We start from the raw sequence: 14,125 nt of genomic DNA, 5'->3' as shown, positions 1-14,125 counted from the left end.
CTATCTGTCTTTCTAACTAATCTATCTTTCTTTCTAACTAATCTATCTATCTTTCTTTCTAACTAATCTATCTATCTTTCTTTCTAACTAATCTATCGATCTTTCTTTCTAACTAATCTATCTTTCTTTCTAACTAATCTATTTTTTTCTTTCTAACTAATCTTTCTTTCTTTCTTTTTTTTCTTTCTTTCTTTCTTTCTAACTAATCCATCTTTCTTTCTAACTAATCTATCTATCTTTCTTTCTAACTAATCTTTCTTTTTTTCTAACAAATCCATCTTTCTTTCTAACTAATCTTTATTTATTTCTAACTAATCGTTCTTTCTGTCTAACTAATCTATCTGTCTTTCTTTCTTTCTAACTAATCTATCGTTCTTTCTTTCTAACTAATCTTTCTTTATTTCTAACTAATCATCTTTCTTTATTTCTAACTAATCCATCTTTCTTTCTTTCTAACTAATGTATCTTTCGTTCTTTCTAACTAATCTATCTTCCTTTCTAACTAATCTTTTTTCTTTCTAACTAATCCTTTCTTTCTTTCTTTCTTTCTAACTAATCCATCTTTCTTTCTTTCTAACTAACTAATCTTTCTTTCTAACTAATCCATCTTTCTTTCTTTCTAACAAATCCATCTTTCTTTCTAACTAATCCTTCTTTCTTTCATTCTTTCTAACTAATATTTTTTTCTTTCTAACAAATCTATCTTTCTTTCTTTCTAACAAATCCATCTTTCTTTCTAATCTATGTATCTATCTTTCTTTCTAACTAATCTATCTTTCTTTCTAACTAATCTATCTATCTTTCTTTCTAACTAATCTATCTATCTTTCTTTCTAACTAATCTATCTATCTATCTTTCTTTCTGTGACGCTGGTAATGTGGTGCGGTAGAAGCACGGGAAGGAGGCTGGATCCAAACGCAGTGTACAGGCTTTATTTAGACAAACTACAAACTTAGACAAAGACTCAGACTGGAATACAGGACTCAGAATCAGAAGCGACCAACATTGACATCAAACATTCAACAACTCACAAAGACAGGGCAGGAACACAGGGCTTAAATAGTCAAGGACAAACGAGCTAACAAGGGGGCGTCGGGAATAACGAGAAACACCTGGGAGAAGTAAAAGACAGGTCAGGGAATCACTGAACATGAAAAGACAAGACACAAAACCCACATCATGACACTTTCTAACTAATCTATCTATCTTTCTTTCTAACTAATCTATCGATCTTTCTTACTAATCTATCATTCTTTCTTTCTAACTAATCTATCGTTCTTTCTTTCTAACTAATCTATCGTCCTTTCTTTTTAACTAATCTATCGTTCTGTCTTTCTAACTAATCTATCGTTCTTTCTTTCTAACTAATCTATCGTTCTTTCTTTCTAACTAATCTATCGTTCTTTCTTTCAAACTAATCTATCTTTCTTTCTAACTAATCTATCTATCTTTCTTTCTAACTAATCTATCTATCTTTCTTTCTAACTAATCTATCGATCTTTTTTTCTAACAAATCTATCGTTCTATCTTTCTAACTAATCTATCTATCTTTCTTTCTAACTAATCTATCTATCTATCTTTCTAACTAATCTATCTTTCTTTCTTTCTTTCTAACTAATCTATCTTTTTTCTTTCTAACTAATCTATATTTTTTCTTTCTAACTAATCTCTTTCTTTCTAACTAATCTGTCTTTCATTCTAACAAATCTATCTATCTTTCTTTCTAACTAATCTATCTTTCTTTCTAATTGATCTTTCTTTCTTTCTTTCTAACTAATCTATCTTTTTTCTTTCTAACTAATCTATATTTTTTCTTTATAACTAATCTATCTATCTTTCTAACTAATCTATCGTTCTTTCTTTCTAAGTAATCTATCTTTCTTTCTAACTAATCTATCTATCATTCTTTCTAACTAATCTATCTTTCTTTCTAACAAATCCATCTTTTATCTTTCTTTCTAACTAATCCATCTATATTGCTTTCTAACTAATCTATCTTTTATCTTTTTTTCTAACTAATCTATCTATCTTTCTTTCTAACTAATCTATCTATCTTTCTTTCTAACTAATCTATCTATCTTTCTTTCTAACTAATCTATCTATCTTTCTTTCTAACTAATCTATATTTTTCTTTCTAACTAATCTCTTTCTTTCTTTCTAATACCCCTTTTCCACCAAAGCGTTTTGAGAGCCGGTTCGGAGCCGGTGCCTGCGCGCGAACCAGTTCTTTGTGTTTCGACAGCCAAAGAACCGGTTCTCGGCCAGGAAAACTGGTTCCAAAGCGGCACCAACTCTTTGCTGGACTAGAACCAGAGAACCGTTCTTTTACCACGTCATGCTTACGTCGGGGGCTGGGGGCGGGTTTAGATGTGTCCTAAACATCTTTTCTGACCGCAAAGCCAGGAGAAACATTTGCAGAAACACGATGTAGTCCGCCATTGTAATTGTTATGCTTGAAGTTGGCGCAAGCGTTTCTAGCTTTTTTTTTAATTTTTTTTCATTGAAAACATTATGTAAGCAAAGAAGAAAACAGTCACAAAATAGAACAAATAAACGGAGAGAAAAAAGACAAGACAGGTGTACATAACTAATCAGAAAAGATTACATATCAAAGGAAAAGATTAAAAGACTTACATATTTCAATTGTTTTTAAATCCTTCTTGGTTCACGAGTTAGAGATAATCCCAAAGTAATGTTGTACTTGCAAGCGTTTCTAGCTGAGACGTAAAGCGACGTACACAGTGACGTAACGACGTCGTTCGCTGGGCGCTCTAGAAGTGGAAAAACAAACAGGTTCTGAGGAGGTTCGCAAGTTGAACCAACTCCGAACCAACTTTGAACCAGCACCAGTTCCGAACCCGTTCTTTTTTGGTGGAAAAGGGGTATAACTAATCTGTGTTTCTTTCTTTCTTTCTTTCTCACCAATCTATCTTTCTTTCATTCTAACAAATCTATCTTTCTTTCTTTCTAACTAATCTTTCTTTCTTTCTAACTAATCTTTCTTTGTTTCTATCTATCTTTCTAACTAATCTTTCTTTCTAACTAATCTTTCTTTCATTTACACTAATCTCTCTATCTATCTATTATTTATCTATCTTTATGGCCAATCGTTTTCTTTCTTTCTAACTATTCTTTCTTTCTAACTAATCCATCTATCAAACTTCAAACTACTTTAAACTTCAAACTACTTTAAATGTATTCAAACTCTCTGGTCCGGCTTTCTCAAGCCAACTTAAAGTTTGTCTCATCAAACTTTTTTTTCTAGTTCTATTCTAATCTATTCTATTCTATTAATATCTATTATGATTATTATTATTATTTTCTTTTTATTAATTTAGATCAACATCTTCAGAAGCTAAAAACCCTGCTAACTTCTGTCACTGTCTCTGCATCAGTGGAAGTAGAAGAGGCACCCACCATGTCTGTATGGACCAAAAGACAGGTCATATCTGAAAGAAACTTCAGGGCAGCAATGCCAGAGATGTTAAATTGCATGTTGGCTGCAGAGACAGTAACCCAGCATTGCTGTCAACAATGCAAAACTGTTGATGCTGTTGTCCGGTGCCTAGACTGTGTTCCCCCAGGAAATCAGTTTTTCTGTTCAACATGTGACACAGAGATCCACAGAAAAAATGTTTTCCATGATAGAGAAGCTATGTTTGATGGTTTTTTAAAACCTATTCCACCAACATCCTTAGTGGTGGTTGATGAAAGTGGTCAATATCAACTCAGTGAACAAGGTATGTTCAGATAATGTAGTCGGTGCCCTCTGCAATTTCCTTTAACTGAATATTTTTATTTTGTATTTTTTTTTAATTTGTTGAGTAAATGTGTATACATTACTGATATTACTTTCTGAAATTTGATTTACTGCAGTGTGTATGCTTCCAATTCCTCCACCGATGCAAATCTGTTCCTGTGGTCCAAACCAAGACTTCACAGTTATCCCAGGAAAGCAGACTGTTTTGGTGACTATCAACGGTATGTTTTGTCACTTCCTTCTACCTTTTTATATCCAACCAGATGAAGTCAAGCATAATAGTGGCTTACTGTATGCTTTTGTCCTGTGCACTGGTCGGGTAAGGGCTGTTTGAATTCCAGACTTCAAAATGTTTTATTAACCAAAATAATACCATCCTTGTTTCCAGACGGGTAGTATTTGTGGTGATACATTCCACAGAGTCTTTCGGGAGTTTGCCTTCTGCAACTATAAGAAAGAAGATCTGTGCCTGATGGAGCCCTTTAAATGCCCAGCATGCACACCAGTCATGCTGGCTATGTCTGCAGACGGTAATAGAAAACATTACCGGTTCAAGAAGTCAAAAGGGTAAGTGGAATCTTTTTTTAAATTTTTATTTAGATATAGGGTGGTGCAGTGGTCTTTTTGTGTAGCTTTGCAATAGAGGGGCAGATATGTCCATGCTGCACGTCACCTCTCACCCAGTGCTAGATGGGATAGGCACTAGACCCCCAAAGCCATTACCCTCTAAAGGAAAAGCAAGTATAGCGATTGGTTGGATGGACTGATAGTTATTTATAGAGAAACTATGCTTCACCTTATTGCTGTAAAAACTAACGTCTCGGTTACATATGTAACCCTCGTTCCCTGAGTAGGGAACGGAAACGTTACGTCGGATGACGACGAATGGGGGTTTCGCCTAGAAAGCCAATCATCTTCGTGTATTATAAAACGAGCCAATGGCGATGAAATGCCATGGGTCTGCGGGATTTGCATAGCGTAACTCCGCCCCACCTCGTGGGTATAAAACGAGGACGCTCGGCAACATGCAGATATGTCTTTGCTGAGGAGCCGAGACTGAACTCAGGCGTCTACCCAGCGGTACAGCGGAAGTGGCAGGGAGACGTAACGTCTCCGTTCCCTACTCAGGGAACGAGGGTTACATATGTAACCGAGACGTTCCCTTTCGTAGTCACTCCGAGTTACGTCGGATGACGACGAATGGGGTCCCCGTGAAATCACGCCACCTTCACAGCTGTCTTCCAGTGCCCTGCGAAAGTCTGATCCCCCTGTCGTGATATTGGCACGGACGAAGGAGTCCTACTTAACACAGGAATACCAAGGTACACTGGGAAGAATATCTCATATAACACATATGGCCGGAGGGCTACATATGGAGGAACACTGGAGTGACCAGCCCGGGGGGTGGCAACTTTCAACTCCAGGAGGGCAAGGTGGCTTGCCAAGGGAAAGACACATGCTCAAGGAGGCTTACAGTGGAAATACACATGTGGGGGTTACTCAGGGAGGAACCATGCACACGGAGGCACCTAGCCGACACCCAGGCAATAGACACTGGCGCCAGCGTCAACAGTGCTGGAGGAACTCAGGGCTTCAGAGAGGAAGGCTCACCTGAGGAATAATCGCACGTATCCAGTCCGTGGAGTGGAATGGCGAGCAAGCGAAGACACCTGAGCGGGTCCAGTACTAGCTAACTGAAGCGAGTACACGAGAGGAACAAGGCTCCACTCGGAGATTATAGAATCTGGCGAATGTGTTGGGTGTCGCCCAGCCTGCAGCTCTACAAATGTCTGCCAGCGAGGCGCCATGCGCTAGGGCCCAAGAGGAAGCCACACTCCGGGTGGAGTGGGCTGTCACACCAAGGGGGCACGGTCGCCCTTGCTGTTGGTAAGCCAAAGCAATGGTGTCCACTATCCAGTGAGACAACCTCTGCTTTGAGAGAGCCTTTCCCTTCAGTCTCCCACCATAACAGACAAAGAGCTGGTCTGAGGTCCTGAAACACTGCGTTCTGTCTACGTAAGCACGGAGAGCGCATACTGGACAGAGCAGTGCCAAGGCTGGGTCTGCCTCCTCCCGGGGCAGGGCTTGCAGGTTCACCACTTGGTCCCGGAAGGGAGTGGTGGGAACCTTGGGCACATATCCAGGCCGGGGTCTCAGGATCACGTGAGAGTGACCGGGCCCGAATTCCAGGCACGCTTCGTCAACGGAGAATGCGTGCAGGTCCCCTACCCTCTTGATAGAGGCCAAAGCAACCAGGAGCGCTGTCTTCATAGACAGGAACTTAAGCTCAACTGAATGCAGAGGCTCAAAGGGAGCCCTCTGCAGGGCATTTAAGACCACTGAGAGGTCCCAAGAGGGAGCGAGAGGAGGGCGAGGAGGATTCAGTCTCCTCGCTCCTCTCAGGAACCTGACGATCAGGTCGTGCTTCCCCAGAGACTAACCTTGAACTGCTTCGTGATATGCGGCGATAGCGGCCACATACACCCTCAGGGTGGAGGGAGCCAGCCTTCACTCCAACCCATCTTGCAGGAAGGAAAGCACGACAGAGATCAAGCGTGTTCCCGAAGGGGAACAAGGGCAGCCTCGACGACCTTCGTGAAGACGCGAGGAGACAGGGCTAGCCCGAAGGGGAGAACCGCGTACTGGTATGCCTGCCCCTCGAAAGCAAACCGTAGGAACGGTCTGTGTCGAGGTAAGATGGAGACATGAAAGTAGGCGTGCTTCAGGTCTATCGCTTCAAACCAATCCCGTGGCCGCACACATTCAAAATTGCGTTTGGCCGTGAGCATCTTGAATGGCAGCCTGTGAAGGGAGCGGTTCAAGACACGTAGATCCAGGATCGGCCGTAACCCACCGGACTTTGTCTGTACCGACGGCTGGGTGGAAGCAGCAGCAGGCCGTTGGGGCAGAATATGTTTAATCGCCTCAGACTGCTTCTGTGCGGTTGAGAACTGCTGGGCAAAGTCCTCAACCGCTCCGCCGAAGAGGCCGGCCTGGGATATGGGGGCGTCGAGCAGACGGGTTCGCTCGTCGTCCCGCATATCAGCCAGGTTCAGCCACAGGTGACGCTCCTGGACCACAGAGGTGGCCATCACCTGACCCAGGGAGTGTGAGGCCACTTTCGTCGCTCGGAGAGCGAGGTCAGTGGTGGCACGCAGCTCATTGAAGAGCCCTGGGTCAGTCCCCGCCTCGTGCATATATTTCTGAGCAGCTGGGCCTGGTAGACCTGCAAGGTGCTCATCGCATGCAGAGCGGCAGCCGCCTGTCCTGCAGCTCTGTGAGACCTCGCCACTAGGGTGGACGAAAATCTACAGGCCTTGGACGGGTGCTTAGGATTACCACGAGATGAAGCACTCTGAGGACATAGTTGCATGGCAACAGAGCGTTCAACCGGGGGAATCCCAGTGTACCCATGGGCGGCCGCCCCATCGAGGGGAGGAAAGGCGGAGAAAGCTGACGAACGTACACGGGAGGTCAAGGGAGCCTTCCATGATTTCGTCAACTCCTCATGCACCTCCGGGAAGAATGGCATTGGGGTTGGCTGTGGCCGTGAGGCGGCAGCCGCACCCAAAAACCAATCATCCAACCGCGAGCGCTCAGGGCAGGGCGGAGGGTTCCACTCACCCCGATGCTCGCGGCGGCCCGGGAGAGCATGGCCGTCATCTCGGGATCTGATACGGGCAACGCTGGAGCCCCAGAAGGAGGCAACGCAGCCGCATCGTCACTTCCCGATGACTCTTGCCCGCCTTCTGATGCCGCGATCGACATCGAGTCTTCCTCTGGAGCGCCAAATGAAACACGCGGGGCATCGAAGGATGAACCCGGTAGAATCACCGCAGCACTCGCGGGTTGCAACACTGTAGAGGGGGGCGTGGTCCGAGGACGCATCGTCGGATTGTCCCACACCGTCACCCTCAAGTCACCCTGTCCACCAACCGAAGTACAGCCTCTCGTGGAGGATGTAGATCGGGGTGTGGATGAGGGGACTCTCTCTCGAATGAGATCATTGAGTCTAGACCTCAGTGTTGCGATGGCCATGTTCCCACAGAAGGAACATGAGTCATCCATAAGCGCTGCTTTAGCGTGTTCTAAGCCCAAACACGCAAAGCAGCGATTGTGCCCATCAAAGGAAGACAGGAAACGACCGCACCCAGAAGAACACGGGCGAGACATCTTTAAAAAGACGTGCCACGTGCAGCTCTTTTAGAGAAAAAACTCAGCGATGCTGAGGCGACCAGGGAGAAACACACAGACCGGCAGATCACTGCTCAGATCGCAGGCAATGTGAACTCGGTGGGTACCGCCGTCACACCAACACCGGAGAGTTCGCTCGTCACAGAAGATGAAGTCAGGATTGGCTTGTGGAGTGAAGAGAAGCTCTTGGCTCCGAAGTGAAAACATATCTGCATGTTGCCGAGCGTCCTCCTTTTATACCCACGAGGTGGGGCGGAGTTACGCTATGCAAATTCCGCAGACCCATGGCATTTCATCGCCTTTGGCTCGTTTTATGATACACAAAGATGATTGGCTTTCTAGGCGAAACCCCCATTCGTCGTCATCCGGGGTAACTCGGAGTGACTACGAAAGGGAACAATAATTTTGTGGTATCTAAACATATTTCTTCGACACAAAAATGGTGGCTCTAGTCATTATATAATCATACTTTTATTTGAAAGTATGTGTGATTGCTTCACATTTAAACGTAAATGCTTTTACCATTTTAAAAAGTGTTTGAAAGATATAGTACTGTTTTAAACAAGCGTATAATATTACAGTTCTATGACAACAATCTGGTAAATTGTTCAGGAACTTTTTCTCCCTTCTGTACCTTGAAGACATGAACAACAATAAAGGTGTTATTATTATATTTTTTTACTTTAAACAGTATGTTTTTTACTTTTTACTCAAGTTAATGCCAAATTACAGCATTCATTGCCACAGGACAAATACATGCTGATACTCTAAACACAGTGTTCCAGATCAAATGTAGTTCATACAGACTAAAATTTGTGGCACCTTTATGGTTAATTGTCATATTAATTTAGGTGAATGCAGCGTTTAATTATGATTGTTATTGTTTTGGCGATAAATTCCACTCATTTAGGACAGACGAACCATCTCTTTTTGATGGACTGTTCATCGCACAAGATGCCAAAGTATCTGAGTTTGTTGACCAAATAAGAAGCCAGATGTTAAGTGTAAGGATTTCTTCAAGTCTATAACCCTTCTTTTATTTTATTTTATTTTTTACTTGTCCTGGGGTTACATGTAACATATTTTTTCTACTTTCAGAGGACAGGTCATGATGTCAGCGGACCGGCAACATTTACAGCAGGCAGAGAAATATCACAGAAGTCCAGGGCCAAGGTGGATGAAGAGGGCCTTTAAATAGCTGTGTGTAGACATGGACTCTTGCTGCAAGGCTTGAATCACTACCGTGGAGAAATATATGTCTACCCAATGTTCCTGCAGAAGGAGCTGGCACAAGCTGCAAATGCAAAAAAATTTTGTATGGACATTGCTTGCAGGTAGATAGCCATTGCCAAATGATAAATTAAGTTTTTACTGATGTTTTACCTTTAATAATAATTTTCCCATTACAGGTACTGGCCTTATTTGGAAAAGATGGCAGAGAAGTTACCTGAGCTCCAACCACTGACCATGATGAAGCCTTTTCTCTCTGTAATGCATGCCAAGGCTCACACTGGCAAATGTGAGGTACAGTGTGCAAGTAAAGTTTACGTTTAAAGTTTTTAGACGTATCATTGCAGCATCAGAAAAAATAAGCTTGATTTTTATCTATGTAAATATGGATGTTTCAAAAAAAAAATAGTGCACATTAGTGAAATACTTTAATGCAGTGGTTTTCAAACTTGTCCTGGAGGACCCCAGCACTGCATTGTGTACAGTATGTCTCCCTTATCTGACACACCCAATTCAGGTCTTGCAGTCTCTACTAATGAGCTGATGAGTTAAATCAAGTGTGACATATAAGTGAGATATACAAAATGTGTAGTGCCGGGGGTCCTCAAGGACAAGTTTAAAACCACTTATTTAGTGTGTGTGTGTGTGTGTGTGTGTGTGTGTGTGTGTGTGTGTGTGTGTGTGTGTGTGTGTGTGTGTGTGTGTGTGTGTGTGTGTGTGTGTGTGTGTGTGTGCGTGTGTGTGTGTGTGTGTGTGTGTGTGTGTGTGTGTGTGTGTGTGTGTGTGTGCGTGTGTGTGTGTGTGTGTGCGTGTGTGTGTGTGTGTGTGTGTCACACACACACACACAACACACAACACTTATGAACTTTTAAAACATAGTTAACATTACTATCAGTGATCCTACTGATCATTCTGGTTTAACAGCAGGGCTGTTTGTAGGATATGCTTCCTAAACCCTTCCAAAACATTTGCAGTTGTGAAAGCTTTTCTTTCATTATTATCCTACCTCAGAACATTTTATATTTTCTCATATTAAACATCAAAATTTGCTCATGGCCAAATTCAATTGAGGATACAAAAACAAGATTTGAATGATAAAGGTCTTGATCGTATTCTTTGGAGCAGGTTAGGTGGGGCGGTAGAAGCCAGGACGGTGCAGGAAATACTGTTGGTGAAGAGGTGGAACAGGTCAATAGCTTCCTTTCAAGGGCAGCTCTTACTACAAAGTACATGACCAAGTCAGGTTGGTTGAAAAAAGGTTTTAACCCTTGTGTTGTACACACAATGCTAGATTGTACAATTGATTTGTTCTTATCGGTTTTGTTTTTTATAGGCAGAGGAGATATGATAACTGTGGGATGGAACCATAGGAAGGTGCAGAGTCTCCACAAGACACTGGCCAAAAGATTTGTCAAAGTAAGAAGCCTACACTGCACATTAACCCACCGGATCTGAGGTGTTTTCTGGGCCCTGGAGATACTATAATCAAGAAAGTGGTTCATCCATTGCACTCCGGCTATGCTGGTCCCTGCGAATTCACCAAATGTATAATCTTGACTGCATAACTGGCAATGACTGTGATCGCGCTCTCCCTGCATTTTTTTCGGGGGCATTTGTGGTTAATTTTGCAGTGATGCTATGTTTTCTGTCATTTTTATTTTTTTAAATAGACTACACAGAGAGCAGAAATGGAAGCAGCCAATCTTGAGAGTCTCAAGCAGGAGTTAAACATCTCTATGGAGGATGCAGATCGTTGGGTGTGTGATGTCAAGCAATGGGCAGCCACAGGTATGTCTAATCTAGTCGCTGGTGTAAAAATTGGTACTTTATTTCCATATACTTGTCTACATTTTTGCAGTGACACTGCGTTTTCTGTAACGGTCGACTTAGCTTATTTTTGGATTTCAAGAGAGACACAGTACTCACAGTAGCCAGGAAGAGCTCCAGAGAGAAATCGATGAGATTATTTATTCCATCCGAAGAAAGAAGCATGATCTGTATCGACAAAATGGTATTTGCTGCTACATCACTCGACTTGGAATTTAGAAATTTTTTTTGTTTCTAATATTTTTTTTTTTAACCTTACAGACAGCAACCAAACAAGGCAACGCAAACGGAGGAGACTTGGTGAGCACAAAAAGACACTAGGAGAGAAGATAGTGCTGTACAACAACATTCCTGGCTGTGAAGAGAAAATTGACACAGAAGCAGCATGCAGTCTCTCTGATGATTTTATTCTGCCTTGGGAAGCACAAGGAGATGGTAAGTAATGTGTTGTATTTTTGTGCTTTTTTAAATTCACAAAATTCAGTTAATTGTTAAAACAAGTAATAACAGTTAGCGATTTAACACTGCCATCCTGTAAAAAAAGGTGCAACACACAGTAAAGAATAAAACGTAATATATTCTGTTGTTATCTGAAATATAATCTGTTATGTTCCCATATGATAGTGATAATCTGATAGTTATTGTTACTCCTGTAAGACACATTCTATACTAGTAGTGGCCATCACTTTTCTTTTTATAAGAGCTGCAATAACCAAACACATTCAAGATGAAAGCCATATCTATACTGAAATAGCAAAATCCAACCCAAGCATGAAATGAATATGCCTACAAATTAGACACCCTACATCATTCAATATGTCTTTAATAAAATAAAAATGAAAACACATATCTTAATACTGGGATGAGCATTTCTTTAACTTTCTGTTATTTTGTATTGTGATGTTTCAGTTGTTGTCAATTAGGTGTATTAGCTGGATTATATGCATACTTAAGGGATGACTCAGTTAGGATATTTTCTATATTTACTACCCTTATACATTTTATGAAGTACATAATCAATATTATTCTCAAGGAGCTCAAAATGCCTAATGAAGAACATTGTGCTAGACGTAAAGCTGAATATGTTGTGTTAGAGTTAAAAAAACTGTTCCCTTTCAAGGGAACTCGAGCTGCGTTTGAGACGCGATGGGAACGCTCTGCGTGATTACGTCGTGAAGCACGTGTAAAATCAGTCCAATGGAAGCCCACTACGACATAGGTGACGTCATAGACCAGGAAACTATAAAGCAGCCCTGAAATCAGACCGCAACAGCTTCTGTACCTTCAGCAAGCGCTCTCTGTATATCTGTCCATGTCTATTTATTGTTGTCTGTCAAGCCCAATATATCTATCATTATTATGGCGAGCAAGCAAGATTATAGACGGTGTGTTGTTCCCAGCACTCGTTATATACGGGTGGGGACACACACATCAGCTTTGTGTTGCTTGTTTGGGAGTGGAGCATGCTCAGTCAGTCCTCGAGGGGGCTGATTGTGAGCATTGTATGAGTCTATCTATGAAGACGCTCCACTCTCGCCGATCGTTCTTTGAGGAGGACGGTACGGTTTGCGCTCCCCGCGCAGGTCCCGCTGTTGCCTAGACACGGCGGCGACTCGCATTTTGGGGTTCGAAAACGGATCTGACAGCGTGGGTTGGGACGGGCACCGCCCTATCTCAGCTTTCACCTGCAGATCCAGTGTGCTGCGATTTCCAGTTCTGAGGAATTGGTATCGTTAGTGTTTTGTTAAGAAAAAGTGAACAAAACAAATAAAAATATTAAGAAAAAGGCAGATGTTTGATTTTTCAATAAATAGGCAGCTCATAACTCTGTTGAATAAAGAGGAGCTTTTAAAAGGAGGTTTTTCTAATGCTGTTGCTAGTTAAATATTTACTGGACAGCTGAACATTATGAGAGTGAAAATAAAAAGAGTTTATTAGATGAAATATATCAAAAAAAAATAAAAATAAAAAAAAACAGTAAAACGTCTCAGGTTACGTATGTAACCCTGGTTCCCTGAGACGGAACGAGACGCTGCGTTGAGACGCGGTGGGAACGCTCTGCGTGATTGCGTCGTGAAGCACGTGTATAATCAGTCCAATGGAAGAGCGAGACGTCATAGGCGGTGACGTCATAGACCAGGAAGCTATAAAGCACACCAAAAAACAGACCGCGACAGCTTCTGAAAAAGCCTGAAGCAAGTCGATCAGGGTATGCAGGAAGTATGGCAGGAGAACGCAGCGTCTCGTTCCCTCTCAGGGAACCAGGGTTACATACGTAACCTGAGACGTTCCCTTTCAAGGGAACTCGAGCTGCGTTGAGACGCGGTGGGAACCCCATACCCACTACGCCATAAGACAAATGCCCGTTCTGTGTGAAGTCCTTGCGCACACTAGAAGCAAGCAACCTAGCCCCGGGAGTGGAGAGGTGTAGGTCATAAAATCTGACAAATGTATGCGGTGAGGACCAGCCTGCCGCATTACAAATATCCTGAAGGGAAACACCCGAAATTAAAGCCTAGAGGCAGCCATACTCCTTGTAGAATGGGCCTGAACAGCCACAGGTGAACGCTGTCCGGCCGCTTCATAAGCAAGTGAGATAGCCTCAACTACCCACTTGCTCATTATCTGTTTAGATGCAGGGCAACCTATCTTAGGTTACCCGAAGCAGACAAATAATTGTTCTGATAAACGCCACTGAGCAGCTCTGTGGACCTAAGCATCCAAAGCTCGGACAGGGCATAACAGATTTAAGATTTTCCTGATCTGGGGTATTAAAGGTGGAGGACAGAAGGCCTGGAGCACAAATGACCCGCACATTTAGTAGGGACCTAGAAATACAACCCGATCTGGGGTGAAGAAATACTACCACCAACCAGGTGCAATTCCAAGTATGTGCAGGCCTCAGCCTCATGTACCACGGAGAAGATGAAATTAAGGATCTCTCCTCAGAGATAGCCCAGCAAAGAAACATTCATTACAGAAATCAAGTACTGTACCAACAGGGCAGAAACGAGATTCAGAAGGCGTTCTCTGCACCAGGCAGAGAACAGCATATTAGTCTTCTTGTGGAGGGAGCTCTAGACTGGAGTATGGTCTCCACGACCTCGGTCGAGA

At 42.5% G+C, this 14,125-nt stretch overlaps 1 protein-coding gene across 1 annotated transcript in view; it reads left to right on the top strand.

The window, feature by feature from the left end:
- The first annotated feature begins 4,262 nt into the window (after positions 1-4,262).
- Positions 4,263-14,125, top strand: part of LOC143750701 (uncharacterized) — a 36,183-nt gene continuing 26,320 nt past the window's right edge. The window contains exons 1-9 of the mRNA XM_077243882.1: positions 4,263-4,327; positions 8,865-8,958; positions 9,053-9,288; positions 9,364-9,478; positions 10,310-10,427; positions 10,518-10,600; positions 10,855-10,972; positions 11,094-11,195; positions 11,273-11,311. Of these exons, the coding sequence (XP_077099997.1) occupies positions 9,221-9,288; positions 9,364-9,478; positions 10,310-10,427; positions 10,518-10,600; positions 10,855-10,972; positions 11,094-11,195; positions 11,273-11,311 (643 nt within the window). The 5' untranslated portion in view covers positions 4,263-4,327; positions 8,865-8,958; positions 9,053-9,220. The remainder of the gene's footprint in view (positions 4,328-8,864; positions 8,959-9,052; positions 9,289-9,363; positions 9,479-10,309; positions 10,428-10,517; positions 10,601-10,854; positions 10,973-11,093; positions 11,196-11,272; positions 11,312-14,125) is intronic.

Source organism: Siphateles boraxobius, unplaced genomic scaffold (assembly GCF_051911475.1).
Source record: "Siphateles boraxobius isolate OS27281-9 unplaced genomic scaffold, OSU_SipBor_1 25, whole genome shotgun sequence".
In the NCBI taxonomy this organism is placed as follows: Eukaryota; Metazoa; Chordata; class Actinopteri; order Cypriniformes; family Leuciscidae; genus Siphateles; species Siphateles boraxobius.
The sequence above is the reverse complement of the archived record's forward strand: the minus strand, read 5'-3'. Positions and strand labels throughout refer to the sequence as shown.